This window comes from Nerophis lumbriciformis, linkage group LG01 (assembly GCF_033978685.3).
Source record: "Nerophis lumbriciformis linkage group LG01, RoL_Nlum_v2.1, whole genome shotgun sequence".
NCBI classification, from domain to species: domain Eukaryota; kingdom Metazoa; phylum Chordata; class Actinopteri; order Syngnathiformes; family Syngnathidae; genus Nerophis; species Nerophis lumbriciformis.
In genome coordinates this window covers 45,997,544-46,019,874 of record NC_084548.2, presented here as the reverse complement: position 1 = coordinate 46,019,874, position 22,331 = coordinate 45,997,544, and the positions used below count along the sequence as shown (strand labels likewise).

General features: G+C 39.9%; 1 protein-coding gene across 2 annotated transcripts; it reads left to right on the top strand.

Annotated features, from left to right (window-relative positions):
* Positions 1-1,382: 1,382 nt before the first annotated feature.
* Positions 1,383-20,900, top strand: LOC133621876 (sodium-coupled neutral amino acid transporter 5-like). 2 transcript variants are annotated; one of them, XM_061984312.1, is made up of 17 exons: positions 1,383-1,453; positions 1,640-1,691; positions 4,650-4,741; positions 6,157-6,241; positions 6,322-6,437; positions 13,242-13,315; positions 13,385-13,477; positions 13,544-13,625; positions 13,722-13,804; positions 13,933-13,991; positions 14,071-14,208; positions 14,310-14,389; positions 15,867-15,967; positions 16,117-16,241; positions 18,675-18,819; positions 18,884-18,987; positions 19,074-20,900. In XM_061984312.1, exons 1-17 carry the CDS (start codon positions 1,398-1,400, stop codon positions 19,176-19,178), a joined length of 1,590 nt encoding a protein of 529 aa, XP_061840296.1. In that variant the 5' UTR covers positions 1,383-1,397; the 3' UTR covers positions 19,179-20,900. The 2 variants fall into 2 exon arrangements, with proteins under 2 accessions (XP_061840296.1, XP_061840287.1); XM_061984303.1 differs by having other exon boundaries at positions 1,395-1,453; positions 1,559-1,691.
* The last annotated feature ends 1,431 nt before the right edge of the window (positions 20,901-22,331 follow it).

Sequence of the window (22,331 nt, the reverse complement as noted above, 5' to 3'; positions counted from 1 at the left end):
ACCACAGCCAGCTTCATAATAAAGCAGTTTCCTAGCTCGGAGCTAACCACTGAAAATATGAAGGCGAGTCATTCAGACATGCCCGTGTTTCTCCTTCTTCTACATGTACAGACGCTTGTGGAAATCACACATGAATACATTAAGTAAAAGCGATTGCAGTTATTTGGGATACTACACATCTCAGATGGCAAGAGAACTTTCCAATGTCAGCTGTGATGCTACTTAGCAAAAAACTTTGTCCATTTGTCGAAGGAGAGTCACCGAGAATGCGAGCACCCGTGGATGTGATAAAAAAAGGTAGCGTGTGCTTTGTATTACCTGGCCGTCGAGGGAAGACAAGGGGAAACTATGGAAAACAGCGAATGCATTTGGACTGGCAAAGCAGACTGTATCAGTTATTGTCCGCCATGTATGTCGCGGACTCAACGTCTAGGTCCAGAGTATATAAAGTCACCAAAAATGAATGGACAAGGAAGGCGAAGGCAATAGAGTGAGGAGTGTCCTGACCAGATATCTACATCCCTAGTTTGATTGATGTAAAATGTTCTTTATCACATTGTTTACGTGTCTAATAAAGATTTGATTAATTTATGATGGCTCAGGTGTGACTCACTACAATAGGGCCCCACAGCACACTGGATTCCAGTTAATTGAAATACCACAACACTGGATATTGTTCAGATAAGCTACATTTAAGAACTTGCACACAAAGCAACACTGGAGGTGACGATGACATGTGCATTTTTCACGCACATAGGGGGCGGGGGTCTTAAACGGTGGCATTGTTTTGTGTGGACAAGGATATGGTTAGGTGTGATTTACCCTTAGTGTAAACGGGGCCTTAATATCATGAGGCGATTATGTATTAAAATTCTGTTCAAATCGGCCCTCTGAGGGCAGCCATAATAGTGATGTGGCCCTCAATGAAAAACAATTTGACACCCCCGCTCTAAGGCTTAAGGACAGACAAGCGGTGAGGATTACTGTCATGCTGAGATAACGCAGACGGGTGTTTTCTCGGCCGTTTGGACCAAACTCATATCTCACTTTTGTTTAAGTTTATCAGCCAACTGACATGTCCTCACTCTCCCTCCCCGCCTCTTGTGCTGAAGTCTTTGAAAATGTTCTCCTTCCTTCCAATTCTCTGCAGATTCTGTCACTCCCGTGTCAGGTGGAGGCTTACATGATAACGTCTTTCCACCCGTAAGCACGATCACATGCTGTCAACCTTAAAAAAGCACTTATCTGCTTAACCAATTAGCATCACGGTGACTTCCAGTTGGAAGCGTCCGTGAGTATCCTCATGCTGCAACAAAGCCCCCCTCAGGTGACTCCGGCTTTGCATAAGCCTGCTGATGTGGCCCCCCGCTATACATTGTGGTGGTTTACTGACTTGTATGCAGCTGGGTCTGCCAGCTTCCCTGAATGCCAACACCTTCTCAGTAAAGACCAGGTGAGCGAAGTCTTAGCAAAGGGTTAACAACCGCTGGGTGTTCTCCTTCCCCTTCACTCCCTCCCAGTCTAATCTCTCTCACTCTCTACTTGCTCTACTCCCAAGGAGCTCTGGAGTGACTCTTGGGTCTAAAGCTGTAATTATACACAGCAATTGTCGGAAAGCTGACCCTTTGTCTGTTTGCAGGACTTTGTTTCAGTGGAATAGAACAGGAGCATATGTTTTTTCACACCTGTGGGTAAGTGGATTCTTGCATTTTTGGAGCAGGGAGTGAGCAACTGTCAATAGTGAGCCAGTCTTGCATCAGACAACCATGTGGAAACACCGGCGAGTAGTAGCAGTAGTACTGGTTGTACTGTTGTTTTTAGCATTCACTATTCACTGTCTTTTACTAACATTTTTTTTTTTTGTAGGACTTTTTTCACCTTTCCACTGCTTAGAAACTTGTAAAAATGAGCTTCAGGTTAACTTTTATTTTTTATTTTTTTGTGATGATAGCATATTTTACTCCTAGCATGGCAATCGATCCTTATATATGCAGGATAAAAAGTGTATTTGTAAATTCACAGCTAATAATGGCATTGCTTTCACAGTAACATTTACGGTAATGTATTATCTTTAATTACTGTAACCGCACGATTAAGTATACAATCATGTTACAACTGAATGCTGAAACTGCAACATCATTTTATAGTTAATAATGACTCCTTTGGTTGAAGAGCAATACCACTACTTACTGTACAAGAGTGGGCAACATAGTCTGTGGAACATCTCATCAGTTAGAATTTACAGTACTGTCGTTTGTTGTGATATGAGGACTATGATTACAGTATTTTACATTGGAAAAAACAATATAAGGGTATCGTAATTTTTCAATCCAATCCACTTTATTTATATAGCACATTATCAGACTGTACAACTCCTCTCTGGGGGCCAGGGGGGGTACTACTGCCTAGTTTCTCTTGTTATATTCTTATTTTTACTGTTATATTTTTATTCTTATTGTTGCTTTCTATTTTTATTCTTATTGTAATATTTTCTATTTTATTTCCATTTATACACCCATTATTTACTTTTTACTTTTTAAATCCGATCTCAATTCTGTACACTGCTGCTGGTAGGGAACTTTCCTGAAGGAATCAATAAAGTACTATCTATCTATATATCTATCTATCTATCTATCTAAACAACAAAAATGTTTCCAAAGTGCTGCAAAAAATATTAAAAACAAGATTCAAATACTATCCTTAGCTCCACCAATGACTGAATAAAAACAAAATAAATAAATATAAAACCAATATAAAAACCAATATAACCAATATAAAAATAAATATGATTAAAAACTACTTTTAATTTGTATACTCATTTGTTTACAGTACATTTTGATTACAGTATTTTACTTTGAAATGTTGGGACATCCTGCAAATTTTTTACAGTTTATTCAACGCTTTTTCAGTGATGTCATTAGTGCGTTTTTCTGCATAACTTAAGAAATACATTCTTCCCATTTATTTGGGGGGTCTCGTTAGACCAAACAGCATTCACAGCCTTTTAGCATGTGTTCATCGCGCTTGCTTTATTGTGGATCCTTCCACGCTTTCTCTGACCACAACAATGTGGGAGTGAGTGAAAAAAAAGTTGGGGTTTTATGAGAAACGTCTCTGGTATGTCTCACATTGTTGGTTTGAATGTGGCCTTTCGGGTCATGTGAGAATCTTGAAGGCGTCTGTGTGACCTGCCACAAAGAGAAAGTATCTCATGACCCTGTGGCACGAGCACAGAAAGTGTCCATGCCAGCTTTGTGCCCCACGGGATAGGAAATTATTTCCCCTCCCCCCAGATGGAAATACTATTGATAACTGTATAATATTTATTTACAGTGCATCTGGAAAGTTTTCACAGCGCTTCACCCTTTTCACATTTTGTTTTGTTATTCCAAAATGGATTTTGCAATTTTATTACAAACAAAAACTAAACAAATCACATGCACATAAGTATTCACAGCCTTTGTTCCATTCTTTGTTGATGCACATTTGGCAGAAATTACAGCTTTTCTTTTTAACACGATGCCACAAGCTTGGCACACCTAACTTTGGGCAGTTTTGCCCATTCCTTTTTGCAGCACCTCTCGAACTCCAAATTTCTTAAAAATATAAAACTAAAAGATAATTTTTTTATGCTTCATCAAGTTGTACATTGCATCTTTCCCTCTATTCTGACTAGTTCCTGCCACTGAAAAACACCCCCACTGCATGATACTGCCACCACTACGCCTCACTGTAGGGCTGCTATTGGCTTGTTGAGGAGCGGTGCCTGGTTTCCTCCAAACATGATGCCTGGCATTTACACCAAAAAGTTCAATCTTTGTTTCATCAGACCAGAGACTTTTGTTTCTCATGGTCTGAGGGTCCTTCAGGTGCATTTTTGCAAACATTTCAGAAAGAAATGGCTTCAGTGGGGCCACTATACCATACATGCCTGATTGGTGGATTGCTGCAAAGTTGGTTGTCCTCCTGGAAGGTTCTCCTCTCTGCACAGAGAATTGCTGTAACTCTGACAGAGTGACTATCGGGTTCTTGGTCACCTCCCTGACTAGACTAAAATGAATGCAGCAATGTACAGAGACATCCTGGATGAAAACTACCGCTTCCCATCCAACCTGATGGAGCTTGAGAGGTGCTGCAAAGAGGAATGGGCGAAAGTGGCCAAAAATAGGTGTACCAAGCTTGTGGCATCGTTATCGAAGACTTGAGGATGTAATTGCTACCAAAGGTGCATCAACAAAGTACTGAGAAAAGGCTGTGAATACTTATGGACATGTGATTTTTTTGGTTTATTTTTAATAAATTTGCTACATTTTGGGGAAAAAACCTTTTCACATTGTCATTATGCGGCATTGTGTGTAGAATTTTGAGGACAAACATTAATTAATTCCATTTTGGAAGACGGCTGCAACATAATATGTAGAAAAAGTGAAGCGCTTTGAATACTTTCCAGATGCACTGTATGCGTACAAGCCTATCCATATCATTCTGCAACAGTCGCCTGATTAATAAATGGAGCTGCAATAACAAAACAAGATTCCAGGTTAAAGTTATCACACACCCCGCTCAAACGCCCCACTATTTGATAAAGGGAATACCATAAGATTACAGTCCTAAAGTAAATGTGTGAGCATTTTTCTTTCTACTTTCAGCAAGGTGAGCTCTTGAATCAGTCCGGCAAGTCTCCACTCATAATTATCAGAATGGAGCTTCAGAAGATGAATGGACACAGTCGAGATGATGGGTAGGTAGGGGCTTCTAGAAGAGAGGGGGGCGGGTAAGGATGATGCTTTGCTGAAGGGCACCACATGTGGCCTTGCTGCTAGTACGAGTAATTAAAAGTTAAAGTTAAAGTACCAATGATTGTCACACACACACTAGGTGTGGCGAAATTATTCTCTGCATTTGACCCATCACCCTTGATCACCCCCTGGGAGGTGAGGGGAGCAGTGGGCAGCAGCGGTGGCCGCGCCCGGGAATCATTTTGGTGATTTAACCCCCAATTCCAACCCTTGATGGAGCCAACAACCTTTTTGCTCATAAGCTGTACTGTCCATTCAAGTAAAAGACTAAAAAAAATCCTTAAAGATTTTTTTAAAATACGGATAATCATACCGACACAGGGAAAATATTATACAGTATACTGTATGATACTTTGACCTATAGGTTGAATTACATTTTACAGCTCAAACAGTGTTGTTTTTTTACTTCATTCAACATTACCGATGGAAAACTTGGCATTTAAATGATTTCCACAAGCAATGACACTAGACACTAGTTTGACACTTGACATTAGTTTTGGATGATACCACAAATTTGGGTATCAATCCGATACCAAGTCGTTACAGGATCATACATTGGTCATATTCAAAGTCCTCATGTGTCCAGGGACATATTTCCTGAGTTTATAAACATAATATAAACTTAAAAAAAACAAAAGAAGATTTTGTGATGTTAAAAAAAAAATCGACGTAATCATAGAAGTATCGACTAAATACGCTATTGTACGTGGTATCATTACAGTGGATGTTAGGTGTACATCCACCAATGGCGTTTGTTTATATTGTAGCGTCCCTTTAAGAGTTGGTGCTGCAGGGAATTCTGGGAATTTGTTTTGTAGTGTTTATGTTGTGTTGCGGTGCAAATATTCTTCCAAAATGTGTTTGTAGTTGTTGTTTAGTGTGGTTTCACTATATGGCACATGTTTGTGACAGTGTTGGCATTGTTCATACTGCCACCTTTAGTATGACATGTATGGCTGTTGAGTAAATATGCCCTTCATTCAGTCGTGTACAGTGTGTTCACAATCAAGATGATTGTGTCATTAGTTCATTATCGGGCATAGTGACATCTTGGTTGGGCTTTGTTAATTGCAAACTATATGATCTATGACATATTTAATATATAAAACGGACCGAACTCGCCACAAAATTAACAACAACAAGATTAATTCATCAAAAATTAATTCAAAGATTGAAAGTTGCCATCAATCCCACGTGGGTGCTCAGCATTGTCTGTGGGTGCTCGGAACCCGAAGCACCCAGGGGATCGGTGCCTATGATGTGCAGAATACCTGCCTGTAACTAATTAAGTGAGGCAAAGTAAACATCTACCATCCTAATGCACTCATGTCCATGATGGGCCTTATTTTCTTTGTAGGTTTGATGGCTTGGATGCCATGACTGAACATGAGGAGTTTCTTCCACACAAAGCCGGGACCAAAAAAGAAACCCACTTTACAGATGTGAGTTGTTCTGACTCACTTGTTGAAACTTTTCAAACACAGTTTCTCTGACTATTCTTTATGATCCCCATTTGCTTCAGTTTGAGGGGAAGACTTCTTATGGAATGTCCATTTTTAACCTCAGTAACGCCATAATGGGAAGTGGAATTCTGGGATTGGCCTTTGCAATGTCTAACACTGGAATCATTCTTTTCATGTAAGTATGGACAACTAACATTAAAGGATCTCTTATGCATGTTTACGCGAAGACTTGCAGCCCTTCACCTCTTGAAGGAGTTACTTTAAGATGCAAATGTGGTGTCAGGTTAACATAACAAGTGACACTTTGGCTTCTATAGGGTTCCAAGTAGGCGTCTCATTATATAAGTGATTGCACATTTCAATAGGTGGATCCTTACAGGGCATATATATGTAATGTATAGAAGTTCTATTTCAGGAGGCTTGATCTGTTGGATTCCACTCTCTCTCTTGCGCACACACACACACACACACACACACACACACACACACACTTGTATTTGTGACCTTCTTGAGACCTCCGAAAAATGCCTACCTCTTTAGGACCACCCTTTCTAGATATATAAATATAATATATATATATGTATATACATATATATATATATATATATATGTGTATGTGTATATATATATATATATATATATATATATATATATATATATATATATATATATATATATATATATATATATATATATATATATGTATGTGTGGGGGAAAAAATCACAAGACTATTTCATCTCTACAGGCCTGTTTCATGAGGGGGGGTTCCCTCAATCATCAGGAGATTTTAATGGGAGCATTCACATACCATGGATTATATAGGGCACAGAGTGGGTGGGTACAGGCTGGTGTAGGGGCGTGGTGATTGGCTCATGTGTTACCTAGGAGGTGTTTCCGTCTGTGGCGGCATGCTGTTACAATTTCGCTGCGCTTGTTGAGGGATGACAGGTCTGGACGGTAAATAATAAACAGTTTTTCTTTCAAGCATAGGTTGCATCTTTTATTACCACTATTGTAAGGTGTGCTGGATGCAAGAATTTGCCATGTTATTGAATATTCAACATTATTGTCTTTGGGGTCCCAAATGTGTTTGCTGAGTTCTGTGGTATTCCGCAGGTTTTGGTTCCTGAAAGAAGCCTTGTGATTGTTCCATCTGGTTTTGAACTCTCCCTCAGTTAATCCTACATATGTGTCGGATGTGTTATTGTCCTTGCGTGTTACCTTAGATTGGTAGACAACTGATGTTTGTAAGCACCCCCCGTTGAGAGGGCAATCAGGTTTCTTTCGACAGTTGCAACCTTTGTTGGTTTTGGAGTCGCTCTGTCCGGGGGCCGACGGCTCATTTGCAATTGTTTTGAGCCGTCGGAAACATACTATGCATATATAAAAAGGTAGGCTTTTAGGTTTTTTTTTTTGTTTAGTTTTTTTTTGTATTTGTATTACAGTATGTCTCTATATACATATAGATTTTGTTTTTTTAATTAATTTTGGCCAAAGGGGGCGCATTTCAATTCCTTACACATTGTTATTACATATGTTGACCAGAGGGGGAGCACTTCAAATTTTTACACACACTTATTATTTGATATGTTGACCAGAAAAACCGACAGTCAATTTGAAAAATCCCCCCTTTGTGGGACCACCCTAATTTTGATAGATTTCACCACCAGGGGTGCAAATGAGACATTCTCTATTGGATGCAATGGTTTTTCGTATTAGGACCATGGTTTCACTCCTAACTTGTTCACCGGTCTTCATATGGAAGGTACGTTTCCTTGTTGATGTCTCAAGAAATGTACAAATACAAGAACACACACACACACACACACACACACACACACACACACACACACACACACACACACACACACACACACGCACACATAGAGCTTCCTTAAATCTGATTTAAGAGGTTAAATATAGCCTGTAGTGATCAGATCCAAGACACGCCTGCATGGATCAGCCCTGTGCTATCCCATGGTGAGGAAGGAGATGTTGTTACAAGGTATACAGTAGTAGTATTATAAAATATAATAGTATTAAGATGCAGTATTTTAATGTAGTTGACCAATAATAAAAGTTCAGGTTTTAAGCATAGATTTCCATAGTTATCTCTCTTCCATTACATAAGTACACTAAAGTACTAAAGTTGAGGCCCAAACAGTTCTCACTCTGTATGCTAAACACTCGGTTCAGTCATTTTATGATATGATGTTTTATTTGGAAACATAAAAATGTGGTAATATTAAAAGCGTAAGCCATTGTATCACAGGTAGGGATGGGTACCGAATTCGGATTCCGTTGGCACTAACGGGTATTGATTCACGTAAAATCAAACAGTACCATATTTAAATTCCTTTTGTTGCTTGTGACATCACATCCATTGCAAGCTGGTCACCGGCTCAAACACTTGGCGCGAAAACAAGCACTCAAGCAGACTCAGCCAAATGTTACAATTGTCCATGCCAACAAAGCAAGTATGCCTGATAGAAAATACTCAAACATAAAGTAAGGCTCCACTTTTCCAAAATGCCCAAGCTTGATGCTAATTTATATTGGATTTGCCATAGAAGTGCTACTCATTACATGTTTATGTCTCCAACACAATGGTTCTCAAACTTCTTTTCTCCAATGACCATCTCAGAAAACACTTGGCTTTCCAAGTACCAGCATAATGACCAACATTAAAATACAGAAGCGTAGAAGGTCTAAGTATTCACTAAAACAAGGCATAGGTTTCATTTAACAAGTATACCGGTATTTAATATTTTTGGCCACTGTAACACTACACACAGTTTGAACAGTAACACTGTGTTTGAATATAGGAAAATAAAACACTGTACTTTAATCAAGTGATTCTTTGACGTACCACTAGATGAAACCTGTGTACCACGACTTTGAGAATTACTGTTCTAACAAAAGCATTTGAGACAATTAATCATACAAACCCCGTTTCCATATGAGTTGGGAAATTGTGTTAGAGGTAATTATAAACGGAATACAATGATTTGCAAATCCTTTTCAACCCATATTCAATTGAATGTACTACAAAGACAAGATATTTGATGTTCAAACTCATAAACTTTATTTTTATTTTTTGCAAATAATCATTAACTTAGAATTTCATGGCTGCAACACGTGCCAAAGTAGTTGGGAAAGGGCATGTTCACCACTGTGTTACATCACCTTTTCTTTTAACAACACTCAATAAACAATTGGGAACTGAGGAAACTAATTGTTGAAGCTTTGAAAGTGGAATTCTTTCCCATTCTTGTTTTATTTAGAGCTTCAGTCGTTCAACAGTCCGGGGTCTCCGCTGTCGTATTTTACGCTTCATAATGCGCCACACATTTTCGATGGGAGACAGGTCTGGACTGCAGGCGGACCAGGAAAGTACCCGCACTCTTTTTTTACAAAGCCACGCTGTTGTAACATGTGCTGAATGTGACTTGGCATTGTCTTGCTGAAATAACCATGAAAAAGACGGCGCTTAGATGGCAGCATATGTTGTTCCAAAACCTGTATGTACCTGTCAGCATTAATGGTGCCTTCACAGATGTGTAAGTTACCCACGCCTTGGGCACTCATGCACCCCCATACCATCGCAGATGCTGGCTTTTGAACTTTGCGTCGATTACAGTCTGGATGGTTCGCTTCCCCTTTGGTCCGGATGACACAATGTCGAATATTTCCAAAAACAATTTGAAATGTGGACTCGTCAGACCACAGAACACTTTTCCACTTTGCATGAGTCCATCTAGATGATCTCGGGCCCAGAGAAGCCGGCGGCGTTTCTGGATGTTGTTGATAAATGGCTTTCGCTTTGCATAGTAGAGCTTTAACTTGCACTTACAGATGTAGCGACAAACTGTATTTAGTGACAGTGGTTTTCTGAAGTGTTCCTGAGCCCATGTGGTGATATCCTTTAGAGATTGATGTCGGTTTTGATACAGTGCCGTCTGAGGGATCAAAGGTCACGGTCATTCAATGTTGGTTTCCGGCCATGCCGCTTACGTGGAGTGATTTCTCCAGATTCTCTGAACCTTTTGATGATATTATGGACCATAGATGTTGAAATCCATAAATTTCTTGCAATTGCACTTTGAGAAACGTTGTTCTTAAACTGTTTGACTATTTGCTCACGCAGTTGTGGACAAAGGGGTGTACCTCGTCCCATCCTTTCTTGTGAAAGACTGAGCATTTTTTGGGAAGCTGTTTTTATACCCAATCATGGCACCCACCTGTTCCCAATTAGCCTGCACACCTGTGGGATGTTCCAAATAAGTGTTTGATGAGCATTCCTCAACTTTATCAGTATTTATTGCCACCTTTCCCAACTTCTTTGTCACGTGTTGCTGGCATCAAATTCTAAAGTTAATGATTATTTGCAAAAAAAAAAAAAAAAGTTTTTTTTTGGTTTTGTTTTTTTTTGTTTTTTTGTGTGTCCTGTCCAGCTTCTCAGGCAAATCATATAGTTGATGTAGATGCCCATGTCGGCTGTTCAGATTTACTTTACAAAAGAGAAGTGTAGGATACTTCTCTTGTTGCCTTATTTGTATTTGACTTTATTAAATGTATTTATATTATCATTTAGTGCAGCCGGGCCGGAGCAGGAGGGGATAGAAAGAGAAAAAAAAAGAAGACAGAGGGGGAAATTGTGGGGACAAGAGGGGGATTAGACAGAGAGACAAAAACAACAACAGCAAACAACAACAACAACAACAATAGAGCAACATCAGCAAATATGATATGTACAAATATGATGGTAAAAGTAATAGCAAATAAGCAGTTAGCGAAAAATAAAAAATAATACAGAAATGACAATGAGCATTATTACACTACAAATGGATCAATACAAATACCGATAGAAATAGCGCTATTGATAATGAACAATACCAATCATTTACCTTTATTATCAACAATACAGTTGTTTAAATGCAACAATACATATACGTAATGATAACTTGAGATACGAAAGAATGCAGAAAAATGGAGGGGGAGAAAGAGAAGCAACCTACATTAACCTTGTAGATTGTTATAGTCACAATAGGTTAAGCTTTGTCAAAAAAAAAAAGTTTAACAGTGTCAACATCAAATATGTTGTCTTTGTAGCATATTCAACTGAATATGGGTTGAAAATGATTTGCAAATCATTGTATTCCGTTTATATTTACATCTAACACAATTTCCCTTAGAGATAGTGTGAGAAGCTCTGCCATCCGGGGGGAGCTCAAAGTAAAGCCGCTGCTCCTCCACATCGAGAGGAGCCAGATGAGGTGGTTCGGGCATCTGGTCAGGATGCCACCCAAACGCCTCCCTAGGGAGGTGTTTAGGGCACGTCCGACCGGTAGGAGGCCACGGGGAAGACCCAGGACACGTTGGGAAGACTATCTCTCCCGGCTGGCCTGGGAACGCCTCGGGATCCCCCGGGAAGAGCTTGATGAAGTGGCTGGGGAGAGGGAAGTCTGGGCTTCCCTGCTTAGGCTGCTGCTCCCGCGACCCGACCTCGGATAAGCGGAAGAAGATGGATGGATGGATGGATGGATGGACAATTTCCCAGCTCATATGGAAACGGGGTTTTTAATATCCTGATAAACAAATTAGAAAAGTATGGCATCAGAGGGTTGGTTTTGAACTGGATAAGAAGCTACTTGACCAACAGGAAGCAATACGTAAAAAACTAGGCTAACACACATCTACAGAGCTGGAATTATTTTGTCGTGTGCCTCAGGGATCAATATTGGGACCAAAATTGTTCAATCTTTATACAAACAATATTTGTAAAGTTACAAAGGACTTAAAGTTAGTATTATTTGCAGATGATACAACTGTGTTTTGTTTAGGAGAGAACACACCGAAGCTGATACAAATAATAACAGATGAAATAAACAAAATAAAAAGATGGTTTGACAAAAACAGTCTATCTTTGAATCTCAGTAAAACTAAAATAATGCTATTTGGTAACAGCAGAAGGGAAAGTCAAACACAAATACAAATAGACGGAGTAGACATGAAAAGGGTAAAAGAAATAAAACATTTCGGTGTAATAATAGATAATAAAAATTAACTGGGAATCTCATATAAAAAATATAGAACATAAAGTAGCAAGGAATACGTCAAAATAAAGCAAAACATGTTCTGGAACAAAAATCACTTCATATTCTCTACTGCTCGCAAGTGTTACCATATCTGAGTTATTGTGTAGAAATATGGGGAAACAATTACAAATGTGCGCTTCATTTACTAACCGTGTTACAAAAAATATCAATTAGAATAATACATAATGTTGGATATAGAGAACATACAAACTCTTTATTTATTGAATCACAAATATTGAAATTCAACGATTTTGTGCAAACAGCTAAAATTATGCACAAAACAAACTATAATCTGCTACTCAAGAATGTACAAACATTCTTATCAGCAAAAGATGAGAAATATAACCTTAGAGAAAAATTTAATTTAAAACATTTGTATGCACGTACAACACTTAAAACATGTCAGTATGTGGAATTAAAATATGGAATTGATTAAGTAAATAAGTCAAACAATGTACTGATATGATTAGTTTAAGAAACTGTTCAAACTCAAAGTGTTTACAAAGTACAAAGAAGAAGAATCCTGATAAACATTTTAAACTTTATTGAAAAATTAGACAATCCAATTAATGTCATTATGTGAATTACAACTTATTTAACTATTTATTGAGAACTTTATTATTTATGGATTTAAATTGTGTACAAATTGAAAACATGAAGCGAACAAATGTATTAGTAATTGCTATGAAATGGAAAAGGGGTGTGATTAAATAAGCTCTGCTTCTTCCTACTCCTTTTCGTACCTGTTGTAATGAGAAACTGGAAATATGTGATGTATCATGTTGTAATTGTATGCATGTTCGAAACACCATAACCAACTTAAACCAATAATTTTATCCTTAACTGAGATGAGCACATTTTTGCTTTTTCTGTATTTCAGAATCCTGCTTGTGTTCATTGCTATTCTATCGGCTTATTCGATCCACCTGCTGCTGAAAAGTGCAGGAGTTGTTGGTAAGAAGAGCACATGTTGTTTTATACGTGGCTCTGACATGCATTGCTCACAAAATTGGGTCGTTTCAGGCATCCGAGCCTATGAGCAGCTTGGAAACCGAGCTTTCGGTCCCGCGGGGAAGATTTTAGCAGCTGTTATCATCACAGTACACAACATTGGAGGTAGCGTCATTTAGCGTATTATTGGTCAAATAACTTAACACAATTGTGATTTTTTTTTTGTGCCAGCGATGTCCAGCTACCTCTTTATTGTCAAGTCTGAGCTCCCGCTGGTAATTCAGGCTTTTCTCGGCAGACATGAAAACACGGGGTGAGTAGAGCAATGACTTCTCAGCAGGCTTCTTCCACTTCCTGAACTCTCGTAGACTTTTTGTTCCCCTCATCTATTTGTGTGGATGTCTTCCAGAGAATGGTTCTTGAATGGAAACTATTTGATCATCATTGTTAGCGTTGCCGTCATCTTTCCTCTTGCACTCATGAAACAACTTGGTATGTTTTTGCATGCACGTTTTTCCCCGTATGACACATCTTCTCTCCATTTGTGCAGCATTTCATGTCCTGCACTACAGCAAAACATAACGTAGACGTGCATTGATCATTGACGTTATTGTTGACAGGTTATTTGGGTTACACAAGTGGCTTCTCCCTTTCCTGCATGGTGTTTTTCCTCTTTTCGGTAAGTCTCTTGAGGCCACGAATACAACCTTTCTACAAAGTACGGCGTTTATGACGAACAATATTTTTGGTCTTCTCAGGTGATTTATAAGAAATTCAACATCCCGTGTCCACTGGAGGACAGTCATAACCACACATCTCTCACTGCTGACAACTACACGCTCACTGAGGGCGATGAAGACTTCTGTGATGCCCGGCTCCTTACCGCCAACTCACAGGTGAGATTCAGACATGTTCTGATTTCACTTCTTCAATTGTTGTCGCAAGTCCAAAAATAAAACTGTATTAAAAAAAAAATTAACATTTCTATGATTTTTAGACAGCGTACACCATCCCAATTCTGGCCTTTGCATTTGTCTGCCACCCTGAGGTGCTTCCCATCTATACGGAGCTGAGAGAGTAAGTGATGTTTAATACATGCACACACACACACACACACACACTCACACACACAACCAGGGGCGCAACATCGCCACCCCAAACACACACACTTGACATGTTTACATGCACTAAAACAGGGGTCCCCAACCTTTTCTGCACCAGGGACCGGTTTCATTTAGGCATTTTTTTTTTCTTGTAGCGACAGATAAATAGCAAAACATGAAATAAGTGCATAAAAAAACTCACCATGACGCTGAATTTGTCACGAGTTGGAGGTAGCTTGAGGGACGTGACCCCAAGATACAGCAGACGGTGAGTGGAAATAATATTCTTTAATAATGGAAAGGAAACGCACTCCCGAGGGAGAGGGGAAACACGCTACTCGGGGGGGGGGGGGGGGGGGGGGGGGAATAAAAGAAGGCGAGTGCAATTAATAAAGGCACAAGACACGGAACATCATTTGTCTAAGGCAAAAATGCGAAAAAGAACAATTGGCAACCGGGTGCAGGTGTGTCCCAGTTGCCAATCAGGGCAGCAGGTGTGGACCCCTATGCACATGAGGAAGTGAAAATATCAACAACAAAAAACAAAACAAAAAAAGTATATATATATATACAGTATACTGTACATACATATAAATATATACACATATATGTATATATATATATATATATATATATATATATATATATATATATATATATATATATATATATATATATATATATATATATATATATATATGCACATATATATATATATATATACACATATAAATATATATATACAAAATCCATCCATCCATTTACTACCGCTTGTCCCTTATGGGGTCGCGGGGGGTGCTGGAGCCTAGCCCAGCTTCACATAGGCGGAAGGCGGGGTACACCCTGGACAAGTCGCCACCTCATCGCAGGGCCAACACAGAATGACAGATATGATATAGATATGTATATATATATATATATATATATATATATATATATATATATATATATATATATATATATATATATATATATATATATCCATTTTCTTCCGATTATCTAAGGTTGGGTCGCGGGGGCAGCAGCCTAAGCAGAGAAGCCCAGACTTCCCTCTCCCCAGCCACTTTGGCCAGCTCCTCCGGGGCATCTTGACCAGATGTGGAGGAGCAGCGGCTTTACGCTGGGCGGCCCCCGAATGACAAAGCTTCTCACCCTCTCTGTAATATATATATATATATATTTATATCCATTCATCCATTTTCTACCGGGGTCGTAAGGGGGCTGCAGCCTATCCCAACTGCACTCGGGCAGAAGGCAGAGTACACCCTGGACATATAAATTAAATATATAAACAGCAAAAAATAATATTTAAGCTGTACAATAGCTCAGGGTCCCCCCATGTGCTTGGGGCCCTGATTCAACATCCCCACTTACCGTGCCATTTGGACACCACTACACTCAGCACATACTGTAGCCTATAATTACATTTCTCGTGTTCTGCTTGCTCTTAGTGCCACCAAGAAGCGTATGCAGAATGTGGCCAACATCTCCATCCTGGCCATGTTCATCATGTACCTGCTAACAGCTCTTTTTGGCTACCTCACCTTCTATGGTAAGACTCAAAGGTCACGTTGTTCTGATGCTGGGAACCACACTCTTCCAAATGAATGACTGGCTTGTTGTCACCTTGCTGCTCATATGTGCATTTTGCATATGCTGAATGAGCAGAGCGTAAAGAAGTGTTTGTTTTTCCCTCCTTAGGTGCCGTGGAGTCGGAGCTGTTGCATACTTACATCCGTGTGGACCCCCTGGATGTCCTGATGCTCTGTGTGCGCCTGGCTGTGCTCATGGCGGTCACTCTGACTGTGCCTGTGGTTCTCTTCCCGGTGAAACATTTGAATTCATCATCGCCATTGTTCTGTAGAGCAGGGGTGTCAAAGTCATTTTCATTGAGGGCCACGTCGCAATTATGGCTGTTCTTAGGGGGCCCCTTGCTACAGTGAAAAACATACATGAGTATTATCGTACAATAGCCTTGGTACATATTTTACATAGGTAACTCTTTTTGATTTTTGTTTTTACCAACAGACTGATGGATAACTTACTTTGAAATTGTAAGTCAAGGTGACAAGCAGATATGATATCATATGATATCAGTATTTTTGATTCTCCCCTACTCCAAAGAAAATGCTTGGAACATCTTGTTGAATGATCAGATTATATTATAATATATGAAATTGGTTGCAGTATATTTTCTGTAATAATTTAAAGAACAAATACATTTAGCTAGAAAGTGTTTTATTATTTCCAGCCTTTCGTAGACCTAAATTATGTGGCTGACCACGTTAAATGGTGTGGCGAGCCACATTAAATGATGTATGAAGATAATAAACTCAAGGCCGGGGTGCCAGCTCTGGCCCGCCACATCTTTTATGTAGTCTGCCACGTCATCATTTAACGTGGTCCGTCATTTAATGTGGTCCGTCACATAATTTAATGTGGTCCGTCAATTAATGTGGTCCGTCATTTAATATGGTCCATCACATAATATAATGTGGTTCGTCATTTAACGTGGTCCATCACGTCATTTAATGTGATCCGTCATTTAATGTGGTCCGTCATTTAATATGGTCCATCACATAATTTAATGTGGTCCGTCACGTCATTTAATGTGGTCCGTCATTTAATGTGGTCCGTCATTTAATATGGTCCATCACATAATTTAATGTGGTCCGTCACGTCATTTAATGTGGTCCATCATTCAATGTGCCCCGTCATTTAACGTGGTCCGTCACATCATTTAACGTGGTCTGTCACGCCATTTAATGTGGTCTGTCACGTCATTTAATGTGGTCTGTCACATCATTTAATGTGGTCTGTCACGCCATTTAATGTGGTCTGTCACGCCATTAAATGTGGTCTGTCACGTCATTTAATGTGGTCTGTCATTTAATGTGGTCCGTCACATCATTTAATGTGGTCTGTCACGCCATTTAATGTGGTGTGTCATTTAACGTGGTCCGTCACATCTTTTAACGTGGTCCGTCACGTCATTTAATGGGGTCCGTCATTTAATATGGTCCGTCACATAATTTAATGTGGTCCGTCATTTAATGTGGTCCGTCATTCAATGTGGCCCGTCATTTAATGTGGTCCGTCACATCATTTAACATGGTCTGTCACGCCATTTAAGGTGGTCTGTCACGCCATTTAATGTGGTCTGTCACGTCATTTAATGTGGTCTGTCATTTAATGTGGTCCGTCACATCATTTAATGTGGTCTGTCACGCCATTTAATGTGGTCTGTCACGCCATTTAATGTGGTCTGTCACGCCATTAAATGTGGTCTGTCACGTCATTTAATGTGGTCTGTCATTTAATGTGGTCCGTCACATCATTTAATGTGGTCTGTCACGCCATTTAATGTGGTGTGTCATTTAACGTGGTCCGTCACATCTTTTAACGTGGTCCGTCACGTCATTTAATGGGGTTCGTCATTTAGCGTGGTCCATCACGTCATTTAATGTAGTCCGTCATTTAGCGTGGTGCATCACGTCATTTAATGTGGTCCGTCATTTAATGTGGTCTGTCACGTCATTTAATGTGGTCTGTCACGTCATTTAATGTGGTCCGTCACATCATTTAATGTGATCCATCACGTCATTTAAAGTGGTCCGTCATTTAATGTGGTCCATCACGTCATTTAAAGTGGTTCTTCATTTAACGTGGTCCGTCACATCATTTAATGTGGTCCGTCATTTAACGTGGTCCGTCATTTAATGTGGTCTGTCACGTCATTTAATGTGGTCTGTCATTTAATGTGGTCCATCACATCATTTAATGTGGTCCGTCACGTCATTTAATGTGGTCCATCATTTAATGTGGCCCGTCATTTAACGTGGTCCGTCACGTCATTTAATGTGGTCCGTCACATCATTCAATGTGGTCCATCACTTCATTTGATGTGGTCCGTCATTTTAATGTGGTCCGTCATTTAATGTGGTCCGTCATTTAACGTGGTCCGTCATTTAATGTGGTCCGTCATTTAATGTGGTCCGTCACGTCATTTAATATGGTCTGCTGCATCAATTATAGCCCTCTGAGAGCAGCCATAATTACCATGTGGCCCTCAATAGAAACAAGTTTGAAGCACCTGGTTTAGACATATGTCAACTACTAACTACAACATCCAAAAACCAGGGCAAAATGTTGCTGATTCATATGAAAATGTGCTGTACGAAAACCAAAGTCGCACCAAATCTAGTATTGTCCTTTGAGAAGATGTGACATTTGCCTGCTTTTCTTCCTCCCCTCTGTAGATCCGCAGAGCCATTCTCCAGATCGCATTCCCTGACAAACCTTTTCACTGGGCCAGACACATCGCCATCGCATTCCTCCTCATGTTTTTGGTCAACCTGCTGGTCATCTTTGTGCCCTCAATCCGGGACATTTTTGGACTCATCGGTTAGTGTTTGCAGGATACCAATGCCTCCACTTCACTGAACTTGACGGTCTTTGTCCTCAACAGGAGCAACATCCGCCCCCAGCCTCATCTTCATCCTGCCTGGAATCTTCTACATACGAATCATTCCGCCTGAACAAGAACCCTTTTTGTCAAGACCCAAAATTCAGGTACGACTCATCCCCCATCCTCCACCGAGTAGACCTACGATCACTCTTTTCAAGCAACAATGTCATGTCTTTCTCTTTCCCTGCAGGCTGCATGCTTTGCTGCTGTGGGATTCATCTTCATGATTGTGAGCTTGTCATTCATATGCATGGACTGGGTTAGTGGAGAGAACCGAGGCGGAGGTGGACACTAGACACCTTGAGTGGCCCGGAGGTCCCAACAATAACAGTGTGTGAACCCAAGCCCTCCCTTTCCCACCCTTTAACCTTGATTGTTCTCCAGCAGCCAATCAGCACATGCTAACATACATTGACCCCTGAAAGGGTCGCAACAATGGAGGAGAGAACACAGAAGCATTTTCTGACTGAAATCCCGCAATAAGGATAGTGCTTGTGGCAAAAAAAAACTAAACAAAAACACATGACTCAGATGGGAATCCCATGATGGAGGATGTGCATGTTCCGTGGAAAAGTTACGCAGACTTCATCATATTTGCAGGATGTCTGGTCAAACTGTTGCAGTTCAAAGTAAATTCGACATTTAATTTGGCACGCAAATGTTGGTGAATAACTTGATGAATGGTGAAATGTGCCGCCTGAACCAGTGTGGGTTGTTGCCATGGTAACCATTTTCAACACAACGCACGTTTTGTTGATTGATGTGACGGTGTCGTAACCTACTCTGACAGTTGTGTAAACCGTGCAACGTAAAGTGATGCAATTTGTGGGCTTTTGCTGCTATAAATGAAGGTCAGCAGACAGATGCTATCGTCTGATGTCAGCAACCAAACAATGCAGTTACTGTACAGGACAATATTGAGATATGGAGTGTGACGCAGACGCTGTTCAGCATCAACAACATGTGGCTTTTAACACTGCGTTAGTCAAACACTATTTTGTTTTTCATACTCGTAATTCCTTGTTGGCAAATGTTGTTCCCGCCCAGGACGTTCATGACTAGGAGAGGGTGTTTGGAGTGGGGTCGAAATATTTTAATGATGTACATCTTTTTTTCCCCATTGATTTTGAACTTGGGCAGCACGGTGGTACAGGGGTTAGTGCATGTGCCTCACAATACGAAGGTCCTGGGTTTGATCCTGATCTTTCTGTGTGGAGTATGCATGTTCTCCGGCTTCCTCCCACCTCCAAAGACATGCACCTGGGGATAGGTTAAAGTTAAAGTACCAATGATTGTCACACACACACTAGGTGTGGGGAAATTTGTCCTCTGCATTTGACCCATCCCCTTGATCACCCCCTGGGAGGTGAGGGGAGCAGTGGGCAGCAGCGGTGCCGCGCCCGGGAATAATTTTTTTGGTGATTTAACCCCCAATTCCAACCCTTGATGTTGAGTGCCAAGCAGGGAGTCAATGGGTCCCATTTTTATAGTCTTTGGTATGACTCGGCCGGGGTTTGAACTCACAACCTACCGATCTCAGGGCGGACACTCTAACCACTAGGCCACTGAGTAGGTTGATTGGCAACACTAAAAAAAATGGCCCTAGTGTGTGAATGTGAGTGTGAATGTTGTCTGTCTATCTGTGTTGGCCCTGCGATGAGGTGGCGACTTGTCCAGGGTGTACCCCGCCTTCCACCCGAATGCAGCTGAGATAGGCTCCAGCACACCCCGCAACCCCGGAAGGGACAAGCGGTAGAAAATGGATGGATAGATGGATTTTGAACTTTTGTCTATACATCTATTTAAGTGCTCCTAACTCCTGATTGGTAATCTCAGTATAGGTCATCAGGAAATCGATATCGCCGTTTGGGTTGTTCAAAACGCCCTTGGTGACTAACGCAGGGTCACATGTCAAATAAGTCTGTTCTTTTTTTGTCTGTAAATTTTGACTAAAAATATTTTAAGATTGTTTGTTATTCTTGTATGTTGTTAAATTAATTTCACTTGATTCTGTCAATAAAACATGTCTCATTTGTACAACTTCTGACTTGTTAATCTTGAGAAAGTATCAGGGATGTGAATCTTTCAACTCACAGTTCGATTCCGATTCTTGGGGTGACTATTTGAATCAGTATCAATTCTCAATTTAACACGAATCTCGATTCAAACCGATGATCGCAATATAAAATAAAACTTTTTCAAATCATATATGAGGTCCGTGCGCAGTGAGTAAGCACGGATATGGCCTAAAAAAACGTATTTTTAACAATTGTGATAAAAAAGTGTGAAAAAAAACTGTTACCAAGTAAAACAATAAACAAAATGTTCCTGGATGACATTCTGACAATAAAATTGCATTTGTGCCCAAGTAGTGGGGTATTTTTATAACGTAACGATAACGTGATTGATCATAAATAATCTTCAACAATATGATTAATCAGATTTTAAAACATTTTTCTTTTGACAGCACTAAATAAACCTTTTTAAAACAGGTTACAAGTAGTGATTTATACTTAGTAACGGTATTTTTGGTGCCGGTTCCTAATTAGGTCGGTCCCTGCATGGGGACCGTGAAGATTCTGGACTAACGATACAGCTATCTGTATTTTTTGCTCCAGCTGACCAAAGTAATTATAACACACTGTCACATTCAGTTCAGCTGCCACTGCTACAGTTAAAATCAGCTTTAAGTAATGACAAATAAGGAAGCAACACCACACAAAAGTTTGTGAGAACAATATTTCCTCAAAGTCACGCAGGCGGTGTCAGTTTAAAGTGAACGCACTTTACTCACGACCATGTTTTATCAACTGTCCTCCTAGCTATCCATTAATCAATATTAACCCTCTCAAAAAAGTTAAAAATTATGGTAATATAAATATAATTATCCATAAAGTTGCTATGAAGCAAGATATCATTCACTGGAGCTGACAGGTCTCTGGTTGCCGTCTGACGTCACTCCATTGCGCCGCGTTTGCGTGTCATTGTTTGTCATGTGTTTCAGTTCGTTTTGTCTCTTGAATACAAATGGACGTTTGAGCTTTACACTGGCTCATTGAGTCTTTTTATTCATACAATACACACTACACACACACATTAATCAGTAGCTATTAACACTCACTATGGCTTCCGGTCCGTCACACAAATACGTCCATGTGCAACATAAACACAAATAACCATTCCTATTGTTACAAACTGCACACCCATATAACATGCTAATTAATTGTATTGATTTATATGTTGTATTTGATATGATATATCATGTAAAAGGTCTGTGGTCTGCACATGAATGCCATATTTAAATAGTATTTCTGTAATTGTAATGAATAGAAACAGAGTGATGGGTCTGTGTGGTCTTCACAAGAAGATGACATAAAACTGTATTTCACCTTGCACTGCACACATACTGTAGTTGACTTGTTTAAGACTTAAAAAAAAAAACAGGTGT